Here is a 15,967-nt window from a genome sequence, read left to right as displayed (position 1 = left end):
ATTGGAGAACGCGCTTTGCTAGGCCTCTTAGCTAGAGAGCCAGTGTGGTGTAGTGGTTAAGAGCGGTAGACTCGTAATCTGGGGAACCGGGTTCGCGTCTCCGCTCCTCCACATGCAGCTGCTGGGTGACCTTGGGCTAGTCACACTTCTCTGAAGTCTCTCAGCCCCACTCACCTCACAGAGTGTTTGTTGTGGGGGAGGAAGGGAAAGGAGATTGTTAGCCGCTTTGAGACTCCTTCGGGTAGTGATAAAGCGGGATATCAAATCCAAACTACTACTCCTCCTCCTCCTCCTTCTTCGTTTGGCCTGATGTTTGGGGGGTTTAGGCTGTGATCTTATACACAGTTATCTTCTAGAAGTAAGCCCCAAAGGGACATGCTTTTGAGGACGTCTGAGTATAGTCATGTATTTCACCTTTGTTCTCAAGGTTTCCAAGAAGCAGTATATAATATTAGCATTAGAATACGGAAAGAAGGCCTATACCCCTTTTCTGCTCGGCTTGTTAAAAGGAATGAGATTCCTTGCTATTAGTTCTTCTCTCACGTCCATCAGATTCTGCCTCTGATGCGCCAGATGTTCTTCCCTGCCTCCATCATCTCCCAATTTGGCCGCCCCTTCCTCTCACAGGCTCCTCTTCCAGATTCCCTGAGTCTGAGGCTCCGGAGGCCTGACAACTCTCACTTATTTCACCCTTCTCCTCTGCGGAAAGGGAACTTCCATTTAGAGTTGGAAAGCACATCCGTGTGCCAAATGGATAGAGGAAATTTGTTCAGAGTGCAGTCTTCATGATGTCACCTCAAGAGACAGAAGAATTGCTTTTAAATTGCAGTTCTTATCTCTCCTCTTAGGAAGAGTGTGCAAATTACATCCGTGCCCTGCACCGATTCAACCGAACACACCTGCTAGCCTGTGGGACAGGAGCTTTTGATCCCGTCTGTGCCTTTATCCGAGTTGGCCATCAGTCAGAGGTAAGAAACACTCTGCACAATTAGCCGAAAGAAGTCCTCTGTAAGTATGGGAGTGGGGAAAGTTTGTGTACTCTTCCTTCAGGTCTCTGTAGCTGCTATCTGAGGACTGAAGGTTCCCACACCAGCTGCATGGATTCTTTATCGGCTCTCAGAAACCACCCTTTCCCCCAAGGCCACAGAACCACAGGTGGTGAGCTAGGCAGGAGCTTCAGAGCCACTGCTGTATGTATGTGAAGCTGCTTGGTAGGAGAGGAAGTCAAGGCCATGAGCCTTGAAAGGTCTACAGCTCCTAAGCTCCCATTGAATTGCTTCGTTGACAAAGCCTTTGGGGAAAGCGATACAACACTATGACAGCCAACGTGGTCCCAAAGAGAGATAAAGACCATTATTACTCAGGAGACCTGCATTCTGGTGAGAATGAGTCTGTGGAGAAGGAAAGCTAGTTGTGAAGACCAAGACAGCCAGACCTGTTGGATCTCTAAGCTGCCATTCTAATTCCAGAGCCAAGTGTGAAAAGACCACCATGATTCTTACATGGGTGTGATTAGTTGTGTTGTATCATTCATACTCTCCCAATAAGGAAATAGAAATGGATATAATGTTCCGAAAGCAGCATTAGATTTGATTTAATGTATTTTTATTGCATGAACTTTCAGCTGGAGCAGAGAGAGCCTACCAACTTAGGGATAAACATTAACTGACATCCCTACAGACACAGCAAGGAAGCTTAGAAAATATATGCAATTACAAAGGCTGCCCTTTCCATTTACAGTTTGTATCCAAACATATCAGAATGTTTGCCAGAATAGTTTGCATTTTATTATAAACTATCAATCAAAGAGTGTGTACATATAAATTCTAGCCATAATTCCCAACAGAAAAAAAGTATTGCTGAAAGATTTCCTAGGGAAGGATTTGGATGGGTTGAATAGGATCTGCTGTTTCCTAGGATATTGAAAATCTCCTCCTAATTGCTTGGAGCAGAATTCGCGAGCGATATTTACATTGGTGTAAAAGCACTGTATACAAATCACATATATTTTTCATCAAATGTTACACTTGTTTTGAAAGTGTGGTTTCAGTCAGAGACATTACTATAGGAATGACATCCATGTTTATGCATGCTCCGCCTGAGTAAATGTTCTTGCTGTAGCAGTAATATACCTTGCATTCTCAATTTAAGGCCTGCCAGTTGGAGCTGTTACCTTAGTCTTGTTGGTCAAACAGGTTATAGGAAAGCAAAAACCTCTGAAGACCATACGTGTCAATGGATATACTGTATTGGTTTTGTGAGGGAATGTTGACAATCACCCTAGTACAGCAATACACTTGGTATATTTTTATTCTTAGGCTGCATTTTTTGTTTGTTTCACCGATATATGTGTGTGTGTGTGTGTGTGTGTGTGTGTGTGTGTGTGTGTGGTCTGTTTGATCAATAAACTTTGTTGTTCCTTCAAGATACATTTTTCAAGAGGCAAGAGCCTAGATATGTAGCTAAATAGTCCCTCTACCTCCAACCCCGTTCAGATGAACATTATCAGACCTCACCTGGAGTACTGTGTCCAGTTCTGGGCACCACAGTTCAAGAAGGATACTGACAAGCTGGAACGTGTCCAGAAGAGGGCAACCAAAATGGTCAAAGGCCTGGAAATGATGCCTTATGAGGAACGGCTTAGGGAGCTGGGTATGTTTAGGCTGGAGAAGAGAAGGTTAAGGGGTGATATGATAGCCATGTTCAAATATATTAAAGGATGCCATATAGAGGAGGGAGAAAGGTTGTTTTCTGCTGCTCCAGAGAAGCGGACACGGAGCAATAGATTCAAACTACAAGAAAGAAGATTCCACCTAAACATTAGGAAGAACTTCCTGACAGTAAGAGCTGTTCGACAGTGGAATTTGCTGCCAAGGAGTGTGGTGGAGTCTCCTTCTTTGGAGGTCTTTAAGCAGAGGCTTGACAGCCATATGTCAAGAATGTTTTGATGGTGTTTCCTGCTTGGCAGAGGGTTTGGACTGCATGGCCCTTGTGGTCTCTTCCAACTCTATGATTCTATGATCACTTTTGTTAGTTTAGGTGGAAATTGTTCAATTTGGTTGTGCACTTTTTAATGATTTTATTGTTTATGTCTACTTTTCATGTTATGCAATCTCTTATATGTTGTAAGCTGCCTGAGCATGGTTTTAACTTTGGAATAATAATAATAATAATAATAATTTATTATTTATACCCCGCCCATCTGGCCGGGTTCCCCCAGCCACTCTGGGCGGCTTCCAACAAAACAGAAATTCTAAAATACAGAAATCCATCAAACATTAAAATACAGAAATCCATTAAACATTAAAAGCTTCCCTAAACAGGGCTGCCTTGATGGCAGCCAAATAAAGGTGGCGACCAAATAAAACATCAGATTGATTGATTGATTGATTGATTGATTAGGGTTTTTTTGTTTTTAATTTTTTGTAGTCACTCTACTTCTATGATATTGCGAGTTGCCTTGGGTTGGTTACGTCCTCTAGAGGCAGCCTGTATCCGATTTTAGAAATAAATAATGCATCCAGTTGAAAAGGCTGCCAATGGTTTGTTCCGCTTCAGTGTTGACTAAATGCTCTGTAATTAATTACTCAGGGAATTATTGCCGGTCTGTTTCTCATTCTTGGTTCTGTTAGCTGTTTTTGTGAGCTTCCATGTATTTCCTCATCAATCAATCAATCAATAAAAATGAAAAATGCATAAAATGAGGAGGGATGTAAGAGACTGAGCTCAGAATCGGGGAGACAGCAGCTCAGATTTCAACTCCTCCACGAACTCATGAACTCAGACGTACAGCCTCATTCCCCAGTACATGGGAGTTATGCTCACCAACCTATGTAGCTGTTGTGTAAGGATTACAGCAAGTGCATGTCCGTGAAGCATTTTGAACACTCAAAAGTGCTCCACGGGAGGCAATGGTTGTTCTGATCCCTGTGGTTGTTAATTCTGTCTGGATTGTACTGAGATGTTTGATCCCACCGTATCCCTAGCCTTTCAAGCAACTAGGCTTTTTCTTCATTTTTTTTAAACCAAACAGAATGCTAAAGCTGCAACTCTCCCTATGTACTGTAGACTTGAAAGTGCATCCCACCGATATCAGTAGGCAGTACGCCACAAGGAATTCAATAGGGCTTGATTTTGAATGGACGTGGTTAGGATTGCACAGTAAATCTCATTGATTTCAGAGAAGCTTACTCCTAAGTAACTGTCCTTAGGACTGAAGCCTTAGAGCGGAAATGGATGATTTTGAGCCCCGCATGTGGAAAAGAAGTGCACAAACATTTTGATCCTCCCCCTTCCCCCAAAATAGCATTCTGGGGAGCATGCTAATCTAGAACCTTTTCTCTTGACTTGTTCGTTTTGTATTTGATTTTCCTGCAGCCATGAAACAATAAGGGGCTTCTGCTCACCTGTTTTAGCTCTTAATGTGACACAAACAAGGTTAGGATTAGGGTGTAAATCTACCTGAGCTGAGCCCAGCATCAGCCGAATTACATTTCCAACTGCATTTTTACCTGCCATTTATTATCTGTTGAGCTCCAGTGCCTTGTTTTAATTCACAGACTTTCAGTTCATTGTTTTTGCTCTCCGTCCTTCTCATGCAGCCTGCAAACAGATTCCCTTAATTCTTTCAGTAGTTATAGACACCCAGGCAAAGCGCTACAACTTTCACAAGGGAACTGGGATATAAACTTGTACAGCTGTCACAGGATCTAAATGTGGAATATGGAATGTCATTGGACATGCATGTATTGGTGTTGTGTTTTTTTTTAATTAAAAAAACCACCAGGCATCTAAAACTGACAAGTTGAAATGCTTTTTATTAATTATCTCCATAACCAAAATTTATGTTGTGCCTCCCCCCACCCCACCCCCCCACCCCACTCTGACAAGTAAAGGAAATGTGGATAAATGGATAGTGTTATATTAATAAGACATCTGTTATATAGGATTAGTGATATTAGTCAACCGTGAGGCCATGTGACAAACGTATTGAAAAATGGGTTTCACCTCATGGTAAGTTATGAATCGCTTGCGTGAATCCACCAATTGAAAGAAAAGAGAGCCGTTTCCAAGTCCTGTGGCCCCTTCAAAGATGAACAAATGTTCTGTGACATGAGCTTATATGAGCCAGACTTCATCCGAGGCATGATGTATTTACCTAAATTGGTGTAATGAGAGAAGGGTTGTTGGGTTTTTTTAACTGAGTGAGGCAAAGCGGTCAAATAATACAGGATAAAACAAAGTAGTACAAGATTTATTGAGAGACCAGCAGCGACTGGTAAAGAGCAGAGCAGGACGTTCTGTGGTTGAAAGGAACAAACACCTAAAGAAGGGCTATTGCATTCATTCATTTCCCACTCCCAGGATTATTGAGTCCATGTTGCAGCACTGAATTTGACCCAGGTCAAGTTCATGGTGCATAATTAGCTAGTGAATTCCAATTCCACAGCTTCATAAATGCAAATTGAACCAAATTTGGACTACTGCAATGCGCTCTACATGGGGCTACCTTTGAAGGTGACCCGGAAACTACAGCTAACCCAGAATGCGGCAGCTAGACTGGTGACTGGGAGCGGCCGCCGAGACCACATAACACCGGTCCTGAAAGACCTACATTGGCTCCCAGTACGTTTCCGAGCACAATTCAAAGTGTTGGTGCTGACCTTTAAAGCCCTAAACGGCCTTGGTCCAGTATACCTGAAGGAGTGTCTCCTCCCCCATCGTTCTGCCCAGACACTGAGGTCCAGCGCCGAGGGCCTTCTGGCGGTTCCCTCGCTACGAGAAGCTAAGTTACAGGGAACCAGGCAGAGGGCCTTCTCGGTAGTGGCACCCACCCTGTGGAATGCCCTCCCACCAGAGGTCAAAGAGAACAACAATTACCAGACCTTTAGAAGGCATCTTAAGGCAGCCCTGTTTAGGGAAGCTTTTAATGTTTGATGGATTTCTGTATTTTGGTGTTTTGTTGGAAGCCGCCCAGAGTGGCTGGGGGAACCCGGCCAGATGGGCGGGGTATAAATAATAATAAATTATTATTATTATTATTATTATTATTATTATTATTATTATTATTATTATTTTATCTCCTTATTCCTACCTTGCGCTTGATTTGCTTTTTCTGACAGTGGAGACTGAGGCCCTTTTGACAAAGGCTGCTTTATCAATGAGGCCTTTGGAGCATGGTTTTCATAATAGGGTACTGTTTGGAGCAATGATGTTGCCCATTACCTCAAAATTCTATGTGTTTTGATTTGTAGTTTTTTAAGTGGTCCACCAAGATCCCTAGCAATGTAAGTGATCTGTGGAGGAGAAAGTCTGAGAAACTTCTGCTGCAGGGCAGTTTCATAAGACATCCTTAAATCTCATGTCAGGGACTGGACTGAAGAGGAGAAGGAATGCATTCTCAAATTACAGCAGGGTTCCAAGGAAGATAACAGCTCAGAGACAGGTGGACAACAGAGTTATGAGGTGTTAGGAGGAGGAGGAGGAGAGACAGAGCAGTTAGCTGACATATCATTGGCCGCATAACCAACACCCTTCTCCCAAAATGCAGCGTTCCATACGAGAGCAGTTAGCTGACATATCATTGGCCGCATAACCAACACCCTTCTCCCAAAATGCAGCATTCCACATGAGTGCAAGAACAAAGAGCACAAAGACAATTGACCACGGACTGGCGCCATAGAGGCAGGTGTTGTTGCTAGAAGGGAGGGGGAGAAGCTCAGTGCGAGCAACGCCATCATTGAAGAATGGCTGGATTCTTTCTCTTTCACCGTGATGACTGAATAAGATCATAAGTAAGAACTTCCTTGTTTCCTCCCTGCTTCTTGGTGCCATTGGGGGAGGAAGAGAATTCCTCACGCCTGACACCTCGTTTTATAATTTTGAGTTACCTTTGTAACAATGTCACAATGGCCCACATTACCCAAGGCAAGGTTTTCATCCTCTTAGCTCAGGGGTGTGGAGCCCTTCAAGTATTGCTGAACTACAAATCCCATCGTGCCCAGCAAACATGGTCCATGGCTGGGGATGGTGTGAGTTGTGGTTCAGTGAGATACCCCAATCTTAGCTATACTGTAACCATCACTTTCTAGTGTGAGACAGCCCAGATCTATCTTTCCTGCCAACCACATTGTAATCAGCTGCCAATAATAAAACTGCCTCATCTTCAGCGAGAAGCTCATTTTATGGAAGAGCCATATTTTAAGGTTCTGTTTTAACAATTTTGGTATGTAGATACCATAGCAATCAGTGCTGTGCGAATGAGGAGCTGTTAATTATGGACATTTATCTTCTAATGTGCATTTGGGTTTGTTTGTTTTTACTTATAAATTGTCATTTTTGCATTGCGGCATATAAAATAACAAGTAGTTAAAATTATTTCTTTATTTTAAAATATTTATAGGCTGGCTTTATGATTAAAACTGGGGTTGTGTGTGTATTACTACACCCAAAAAGCAATGAAATGTTTTGGTTGTCTGCATGGGTCTGCTGTGTGTGCCCTGTTCCCCCTTTGCAGGCATGATGTGTGATTTGATTCAGAGACTTTTGCGAGTGAGAAAACTGTAGGAATAAGTAAAGCAAATGAGGAATATTGACTCAGCTGGTTCTTTAGAACTAGAATAGTTGACCTTTCTAATGATGGCACTTATTAATACTTTTTGAGCAAACTACTTGTTATGTACTGAGCTGAATCCTAGAACAATAGGATTCAGAATCAGCAGTCTGATTGGTCCGCAGGAGCTACCCAATCCAACTCCAGGTGGAAGTGAATCCGCAACCTGATTGGCCTGCAGGAGCAGCCAATCAGGCGGCTGGCAGAAGTGAATCTGCAACCTGATTGGCCTGTAGGAGCAGCCAATCAGGCTGCAGGCAGAAGTCAATCCACAACCTGATTGGCCCACAGGTGTAGCTCTGAAGTAGCCAATCACACAAGGCCCATTGTGTAAATAATGTATATAAGCAGATGGTTTTGGGAAAAGAGCCATTCTTCTCTTCTTCTCCTTGATGACTATGAGCTGAATAAGGAGCATGAAATTCACTCTCGACTCCGAGTATATTTCACTACTGCAGAGAAAGTCATGGCTCATTGTTTTCAAGGAGTCTTTGTATGAGACATAGGATTTGTGGATAGCTGCAGAAGGCATGGCTTTGTCTTGTTATTCACTTTTATGTGCACATCCTGCCAGTGTGAGATGAGAACTAAGGGTAAAAATGCATTATTGCTTTTTTGAAGAGTTTAGTCCAGGCATCCCCAAACTTCGGCCCTCCAGATGTTTTGGACTACACTTCCCCTGCATAGATTCTGCCCCAGGGCAGGCTGCATAGCTGCCTAGTACCCCGTTTTCCCCAGAAAACCCCCGTTACTTCATACTGTTTCTCAGCGGTCCCCCGTATCTCTTCATCTCCCGTTATTCTCCCTTATATTTTCCTGCTGGCGGCTTTTTTTCCTGATTTGCCCATCTATGGGCACCGAAAACGGCCGGCACCGGCTTCGAAAGTCACGTCTACGCATGTCCGGAAGTGCGTAGATGCAACTTCCAGTGTCGGTGGCGGCCATTCTTGGTGCCCAGAGATGGGCAGGGCGACACCGGAAGTTGCATCTACGCACTTCCGGACATGCGTAGACGTGACTTTCGAAGCCGGTGCCGGCCATTTTTGGTGCCCATACATGGGCAAAGTGACACTGGACATTGCGTCTATGCAACGTCCAGTGTCACACGGCTGCTGGTCCCAGATTCTGCAGTCCAGGACTTGGCAGGTATGGCAGGCTGATTCACAAGACATGTGGGCAGGGCAAGAAAGTGTGCAAAGATACTTTGGACTTTGCCTGTTTAATTGATTTGCTTTATTTGCAGCACAATCCCAAACTTGCCTACTCAGAAGTCTATTGCATTCATTGGGACTTCCTCCCAGATTTAGGATGGCAGCCCTTTTCCTCGTGGCATATTGGTACAGGAGTGCAGTTTGCAAATTACAGTACTGTTCTTGCAAGGCCACTTCATGCAGAACCACGTTAAGTTCATGAAATGATGCCATAATTTCAAAGCTTCCTAAATGGGCTCACATAAACCGTGGATTCAAGGGCAGAGCGCAGCAAGCAAACAATTTCAATAGTAACTAGGACTGCATATTTGATTATATAACTGGATTTGCTTGATAAACAGCCCTAATTGGTGGCTTTCTGGATGGTTGGCTTCTTGACCAGACAATGACATACTCAGGCACACATAAGCAGTGTGTCTGGCTGAATATGCTCAGGGTAAGAATTTGTCACACTCTTCATCTAGTGAAGGGCTGACTCCTGTTTGATCAGCAAAACCAGATGTTCTGCCTCCCTAAGCCCCTGCACGTTGGGCCGTGGAGATGAGGTCATAAGGAAATGTATCCAGGAGAAATAATTGCACAGAGCTGCCTTGGTTTGGATTGCAACATGATAGGTCAAAAAAGATAGCTTCGAATAACAAAAAATAAATATTTGTACAATCACGGCTCTCAAGTGAATCAATGAGGTTTGGGTGGGTTACATTCATGACAAGCGATTAGGAAAGCAAGCACAGGCCATTGAGAAAGAATGTGAAGAAATATCATAAGCGAACCTTCATCATTCCCACCTAAATTGATGTCCTTTACAACTAGGGTTGGTTTGCTAGGCTTTGCCTACATTCAGAATCACCACGTTCTGTGTGTTTCTTCTATGTTCTGTGTGTGTCTTCTACATCCTCCTTCTACAGGAGGATGGATGGCGGCTAACAGATTGAGGTTGAATCCTGACAAGACAGAAGTACTGTTCGTGGGGGACAGGAGGCGGGCAGGTGTGGAGGATTCCCTGGTTCTGAATGGGGTAACTGTGCCCCTGAAGGACCAGGTGCGCAGCCTGGGAGTCATTTTGGATTCACAGCTGTCCATGGAGGCGCAGGTCAATTCTGTGTCCAGGGCAGCTGTCTATCAGCTCCATCTGGTACGCAGGCTGAGACCCTACCTGCCTGCAGACTGTCTAGCAAGAGTGGTACATGCTCTAGTTATCTCCCGCTTAGACTACTGCAATGCGCTCTACGTGGGGCTACCCTTGAAGGTGACTCGGAAACTACAACTAATCCAGAATGCGGCAGCTAGACTGGTGACTGGGAGCGGCCGCCAAGACCACATAACACCGGTCTTGAAAGATTTACATTGGCTCCCAGTACGTTTCCGAGCACAATTCAAAGTGTTGGTGCTGACCTTTAAAGACCTAAATGGCCTCGGTCCAGTATACCTCCACCTCCATCATTCTGCCCGGACACTGAGGTCCAGCACTGAGGGCCTTCTGGCAGTTCCCTCGTTGCGAGAAGCCAAATTGCAGGAAACTAGGCAGAGGGCCTTCTCGGTGGTGGCGGCTGCCCTGTGGAACGCCCTCCCAACAGATGTCAAAGAGGAAAACAACTACAGTACCAGACTTTTAGAAGACATCTGAAGGCAGCCCTGTTCAGGGAGGCTTTTAATGTTTAATAGATTATTGTGTTTTATTTTTCTGTTGGAAGCCGCCCAGAGTGGCTGGGGAAACCCAGCCAGATGGGCGGGGTATAAATAATAAATTATTATTATATTATTATTACAGCCCATTCTTAAAATGGTTCGCTCAGAAAGCCTGTGATTTGCTTCATCGTGAAGCCCTGCTAACCCTGGACTGTTGCAACCCGGCAGCCAAGTTTACTTGGAAGAAGCTCTGAACTGCTGGACAGAGTGCTTGAGCCTCTGGGGAGAGGGGAGGATAAAACAACCAAATAAGAAAATGGCTCCATTGGTAGGGCCTGCTTCAAACGTTTGGCAGAAGCTCGATTCAAGAGTGATTGTGACATGTGTAAGCACCGTTATAGCCTAATCCCAAATGTGTTGACTCAGAAATAAGACCCACTTGGGATTGTTGGGAGTTACTTCCTGGTAATTCTGCATAGGGCACAAACCATGAGGCAGCTGTCCACGTTCTTCCACTTTTGCAAGTCGCTTGAATGGAGTCGTTTCTTTGAACACATATTGCTGATGAGATGGGATGGAACACTTCTGTTCCTTTGAATCCTGCTGTGTAGAAGGTTCCAAGTGGGAAAAAAAACCACTGAAAGGAGAATTGCTCAAAGTTGAAAAATGGAAATATGCCTTTAGAACACAAGCTTCCTTTGCCCAGGCCCTTTGTTCATTTTTATGTCCGTCTCCTGGGCCTGGCTACTCATTTATTGAATGTCTGTAATCCTCCACTCCTTAAAGACAAACAGTGCTCTCCCCACTTTCGCTTCTCTTTGTCAAGATGTATGGATGTTCTGCAGGACAAATGAATATTTGTTGACTGACAAATATTTTTTCTAGATTCATTAACATGGCACTTGTAGCTTCAGGTTAATGATAATGTCTTTTAAAAAAAGCAGTCCGAATGTAACTTGACATCTTCAAGTGATCCTTCATATTCTTCCAATGACTGACAAATTGCTGCAAATGTGAGAAAATAAGTAAATAAGTTGATTTTGGACCTGTCTTCGGGTTTCATTCTGCTAGCTCTATTTGACAATTAATCTTTCAGCATGTGATGACTCCTGCTGATATTCATGAGCTGACTGTGCTGTAAAGTACTAGACAACCGGAATAAACACTGTATTTAATCTGTATTTAATAATATTTGAGATTTATTCCTGAATTATCCCAAATTAATTAATGGTTTTTATCAAGAGACTCTTCACTTCTTCTTCTTCTTCCCTATCTCAAAAAGGTCATCCCCCCTAGGTGTGCCATCTTTTCATTCTCCTTATTTTCACTGAGTCATTCATGTAGAATGCTAATTACATCTTAAATATTCATAGGCTTGAAAAAATTGCAATGCTTCACTTTCCATTAGTTTTTTTGCTTGTTTGTTCTTCTGATAAGCTCTACAATTTCCAGTAACCAAATCTTGTTCTCTTTTTCTTTTCTTTTTTCTTTTTTCTTTCCTCTTGTACTATGCAAAGCTTTTGCACCTTCTATGAAACTGCAGGTAGCAAGTCTTTATTTTCAAAAGATGGGCAATCTGGGTGGGGTCATACTGAATCCCACCAGGTATGGGGTTGGGCCTGGAAAAATCTCTAAACTCATGCTAGCAGATTCTAGCAGGACAGAATCTGGGAGGGTAGAAGCTGGTGGATTATGTTAGAAGTCTGGCCTGATGGATCCTGACGGAAGCAGGGAACAAACTAGCTTTTCAGGTTCTATTCCACAAAAGCTTATGCTGCAATACATTGTTTAATCTTTATGGTGCTCCATGAGTCTTCATTGTTTTTATTTGCAATGCATGGTTTAGCTAGGCAGAGTGCATTTTGAACTGTTTTCACAAAGTGGTGATTGAACATGGGTTGGGGGAGCTCCAGGTCTTCATCAAAAGCAAGAAAAATAGGTCATGCAGCAAGGGTGGGAAGGTTTTGACTCTCCAAATGTTGTTGGACTCCAAAGCCTATCAGCCTTGGCCTGTATGGCCAGTGGTCAGGAATGATGAGAGCTGTAGTCCAGAAACGTCTTGGGAGCCGCAGGAGCCACAGGTTAGTTGTCCATGGCCAGAGGCAGATTTAGGAGAGCGCAGGCACCGCAGGGGAAGCCAGAACTATGATTTGGAATAGATCATGAGAAGTGGGGCCCCGAGGTCTGCTACTGCTGTGGCTCACAGCGCCGTCATTACCATCATTAAAGTGAACTATACACCCATGCAAAGAAGAGTTTGGGAAATTTTCAATCGCTGTTTTGTTGACATGGTTACCATTTTGGATCCCTAACTCCAAGCAGTAAGCTAACCAACGTTTTTTAAAAAAAAGGTTATATTGAAGGTTTTCTTGTGTTACAAAACAGACAAATAAGCGGAGAAAAGTACAAATGGAATAAAAGGGGGGAGAACTGATACATGCATGGATTTGCGCACCCAGTATGCATTAAATCAATCTGGCATTTCTTGATCACAGCAATCAGGATGGCTATTTTGATAGGAATCCCAAATTTGTAAACTTACAAGAAGAAGTAGAAATCTGACTTCACTCCAGATTTCCCAGTTTGTTTTTACTTTACAGTTCCATATACTGTCTATATCATTTATGTGTAACAAAAATATAGACTGCAAAATCATACTTTAGGTTTTGATTTATTTTCCTCTCTTTTGCTGTTTATCTTTAATAATAAAGATTTCATGACCTAGCATTATTGTTATTCAATAAATTTCAATAATAAAGAAGATTTAAAACAGATCTTTGGGGAAATGGCTGCAAAGTATTAACTTTCAACATGTTCTTTAAAAAAGGAACAGATGATTCTATGTGGTTTTATATTAGTTGATTTTAAATTTTCAATGTGTTTGAAACAATTCAAGTTCAGTGTCCCTTTGGCCCAATATGCCATCAGTAGTAAAGTTCTTAATGTGTCTAAGCACCACAGAGATCTCCCGAAGCTCACCTGTTTTGAAAGTCCACACATAATCAATAGCATAAGGAACATTCTTTCAGCAAATATTTCACTGAGAACTTTCTATGTATGGTGTAATAGTCTGGCCATTTTATATCTGATTTGATTAATTTGATTTGCATCACTTCACATTAAAAGTTCACAAAGTGACTTACAACAGATATTATACAATGAAGCGTGTTAAATAATGTGTCCTTCAATCAGTCCTTCAAAAATTCTTTAAAAGCATAATATGAAAATTTACGGTAGGACAAAAACAAATTTCCTGTCCGGTATTTACCCGAATACGAAGTCTGTCGCAGATACTTCAGGTTCTGGATTGGAAATTTCAGAAATTTCAGTTTCTTAAGTCCCTGAATATTCAGCCCAGCACAGATTTACACATACTTTCCATTGATACCTTTGGCCTTAATTACCCAGATTTGACATAACACAGTTCATATCAACCTCCTTGTTTCAACCTCCTTGTTTTCTGTATTCATCCGTTAATGCCCTTCTCTTAGTGCCACCTTTGTCTGCAGCAAGAGAGGACTTGGTTGGCTATGGAGCACACTCCCCAAGGAGCCTTATGTTGCACCAACATTGTTTTCAGACACTAGGCATAACCCTTCCCATTTGCCCAGACTTTTAACATTTTGCTGAAGGTTATTTCATCTGCTGGTTCATGTTTCTTGCAACTGTTTCTCTATTAATATACACCCACCCACACTTATGCAGGTCGCCTTCAGTTGACCAGTCTCCACCCTCCCACCTTGAATCTGCTCCCCCATCCTGGCACCAGTTCTGCTGGGTGCCCTTCTCAGCCCTCACTCTCTGTGACCAGCTGCTGCCACACACACTGGCTCCCCACAGGCAGGCAGGCTCGAGACAGGCCCTGAGCAATTTCCAGGCTGAGTGTCTCTCTTCCCCCCTCTCTCTCCTTCCCCATGGGCTCTCCCTATTAAAGTGGGGTGCTCCCCACTTTACACAATTCCGCTTATGAATGTAGGGCCCCAGAACGTATCCCCCACTTAAGTGGGGGGGGTCACAGTCCGGTCGGCGGGCGGTTGAAGCCCTGGCTGAGGACGTCAGGACCAGAGGCAAGATGGTGGTGTAGAAGCAGGAACAGGTGCAGGGCTGAGGGTCCAGCAGCAGGCAGTTGCAGGGTCAAGGAGCAAGGCAGAGGCGAAGGTCTGGCAAGGCAAAGGTCCAAGGGTCGAGGATCAAGGCGTCGGCAAGGCAGAGGTCCAAGGGTCGAGGATCAAGGTGTCGGCAAAGGTGAGGGTCCAAGGAGCAAGGCGTCGGCAAGGCAAGGGTCCAAGGAGCAAGAGGCCAGATGCAACCAGGCAGGGATAGTGTTGCTGTGGCAAAGAGCTGAAGGGAAATGCTGAGCTTTTATCCCTCCCAGCTCTTGCCACCAGGTGCAGTGAGTTATCAAGTGGCCTCACCTGAGTGGCCACTCCTTGCTTCTCCAGCACAAGCTGAGACAGGCCCCAGTCCTGCAAAGCACTACAGGCCCCAGAGCCTGACTCCTGCCCATACTTCTGACGGGGGACGGGGGACAGGATGCCTGGATATTTTATATTTGATATTGCTTTAAACTTGCAGGTAAGCCATTTTTAACTCACAAAGAAGGGGTGCAAATAAACAAAGACTGACACATTGTTAACTTTGAGCGGAGAGCAGAGGGGAAAGAGCACAGCAAGCTGGGGGCAGGAGGTGGGTGGGCAGGGAGTATATCAATTTGTGGGGCCTTTCTGGTTACCAGTCTGCGGTTTGACAATTGGGTAGCATTACTTTGAACTGCTGGAGTGTGACCTGGTACGGTACGTCAACAATACTCAGATGCAGGAGATGGGAAGTATACGTGAGTTGTGCTTGTAGTGGTGTGAGGTACAGAAAGGTGCATTGCTTGAGTTTTTACATCTATGGTCAGCTGTCCTCTTTATATTTAATCCCAAGTGCCGGATCACACAAGAACACCACCCAAGAACATCATCACACAAGATCATACCCCACACAAAAGTTCTCTAAAAGCTTCTCTCCATATGTCTTTGTCCAGATGCATCCCACAGTTAGTGCAGCACATTTCTGGGTCCCTTGCAAGTGGCCTCTGTGCACCATGAGCTGCAGTTAGAAGGAGAGAGAAGTACTTCTTCATTGCACTAGTTCCTCAAGTGCAGTGGGCAAAAGATGGCGGAATGAGAGACAGCCATGCAGCCAGAAAAATCTGCACAAGGAAGAGCTTCTCAGCAACGTTCACATGGGAGAGGGATTTGAAATACCCCCTTTTCTCATTTATAGCTACATCAATAATGCATATTCCAATTTTCACGGAGACGACTGGAAGCATCCCTATTGCGTATCAGTGTCAACACTCCTAATTCCATGGAGCATCCACTATTTCTCTTATTTGCCTCTGCTAAATTGTCTTTAGCGGTAATGTGAAGGCCATTGTCTCAAAAGAGCAGAGGAGGAATGCAAACAGAATGAAGTTTGCATGAACACAGACCGAGGGGATAGAGAATCGCTAGCAGGATGAGGGCCA

The 15,967-nt window shown here is 43.8% G+C and overlaps 1 protein-coding gene across 2 annotated transcripts in view; it reads left to right on the top strand.

Annotated features, from left to right (window-relative positions):
- Positions 1-15,967, top strand: part of SEMA3E (semaphorin 3E) — a 165,507-nt gene that overhangs the window by 99,020 nt on the left and 50,520 nt on the right. For both annotated transcript variants that reach the window (XM_035138053.3, XM_035138052.3), the window contains exon 4: positions 849-968. In XM_035138053.3, coding sequence (XP_034993944.2) covers positions 849-968 — 120 coding nt within the window. The remainder of the gene's footprint in view (positions 1-848; positions 969-15,967) is intronic.

Source organism: Zootoca vivipara, chromosome 5 (genome assembly GCF_965207765.1).
Source record: "Zootoca vivipara chromosome 5, rZooViv2.hap1.1, whole genome shotgun sequence".
Taxonomy (NCBI): Eukaryota; Metazoa; Chordata; class Lepidosauria; order Squamata; family Lacertidae; genus Zootoca; species Zootoca vivipara.
This window is presented reverse-complemented; position numbering and strand designations above follow the sequence as displayed.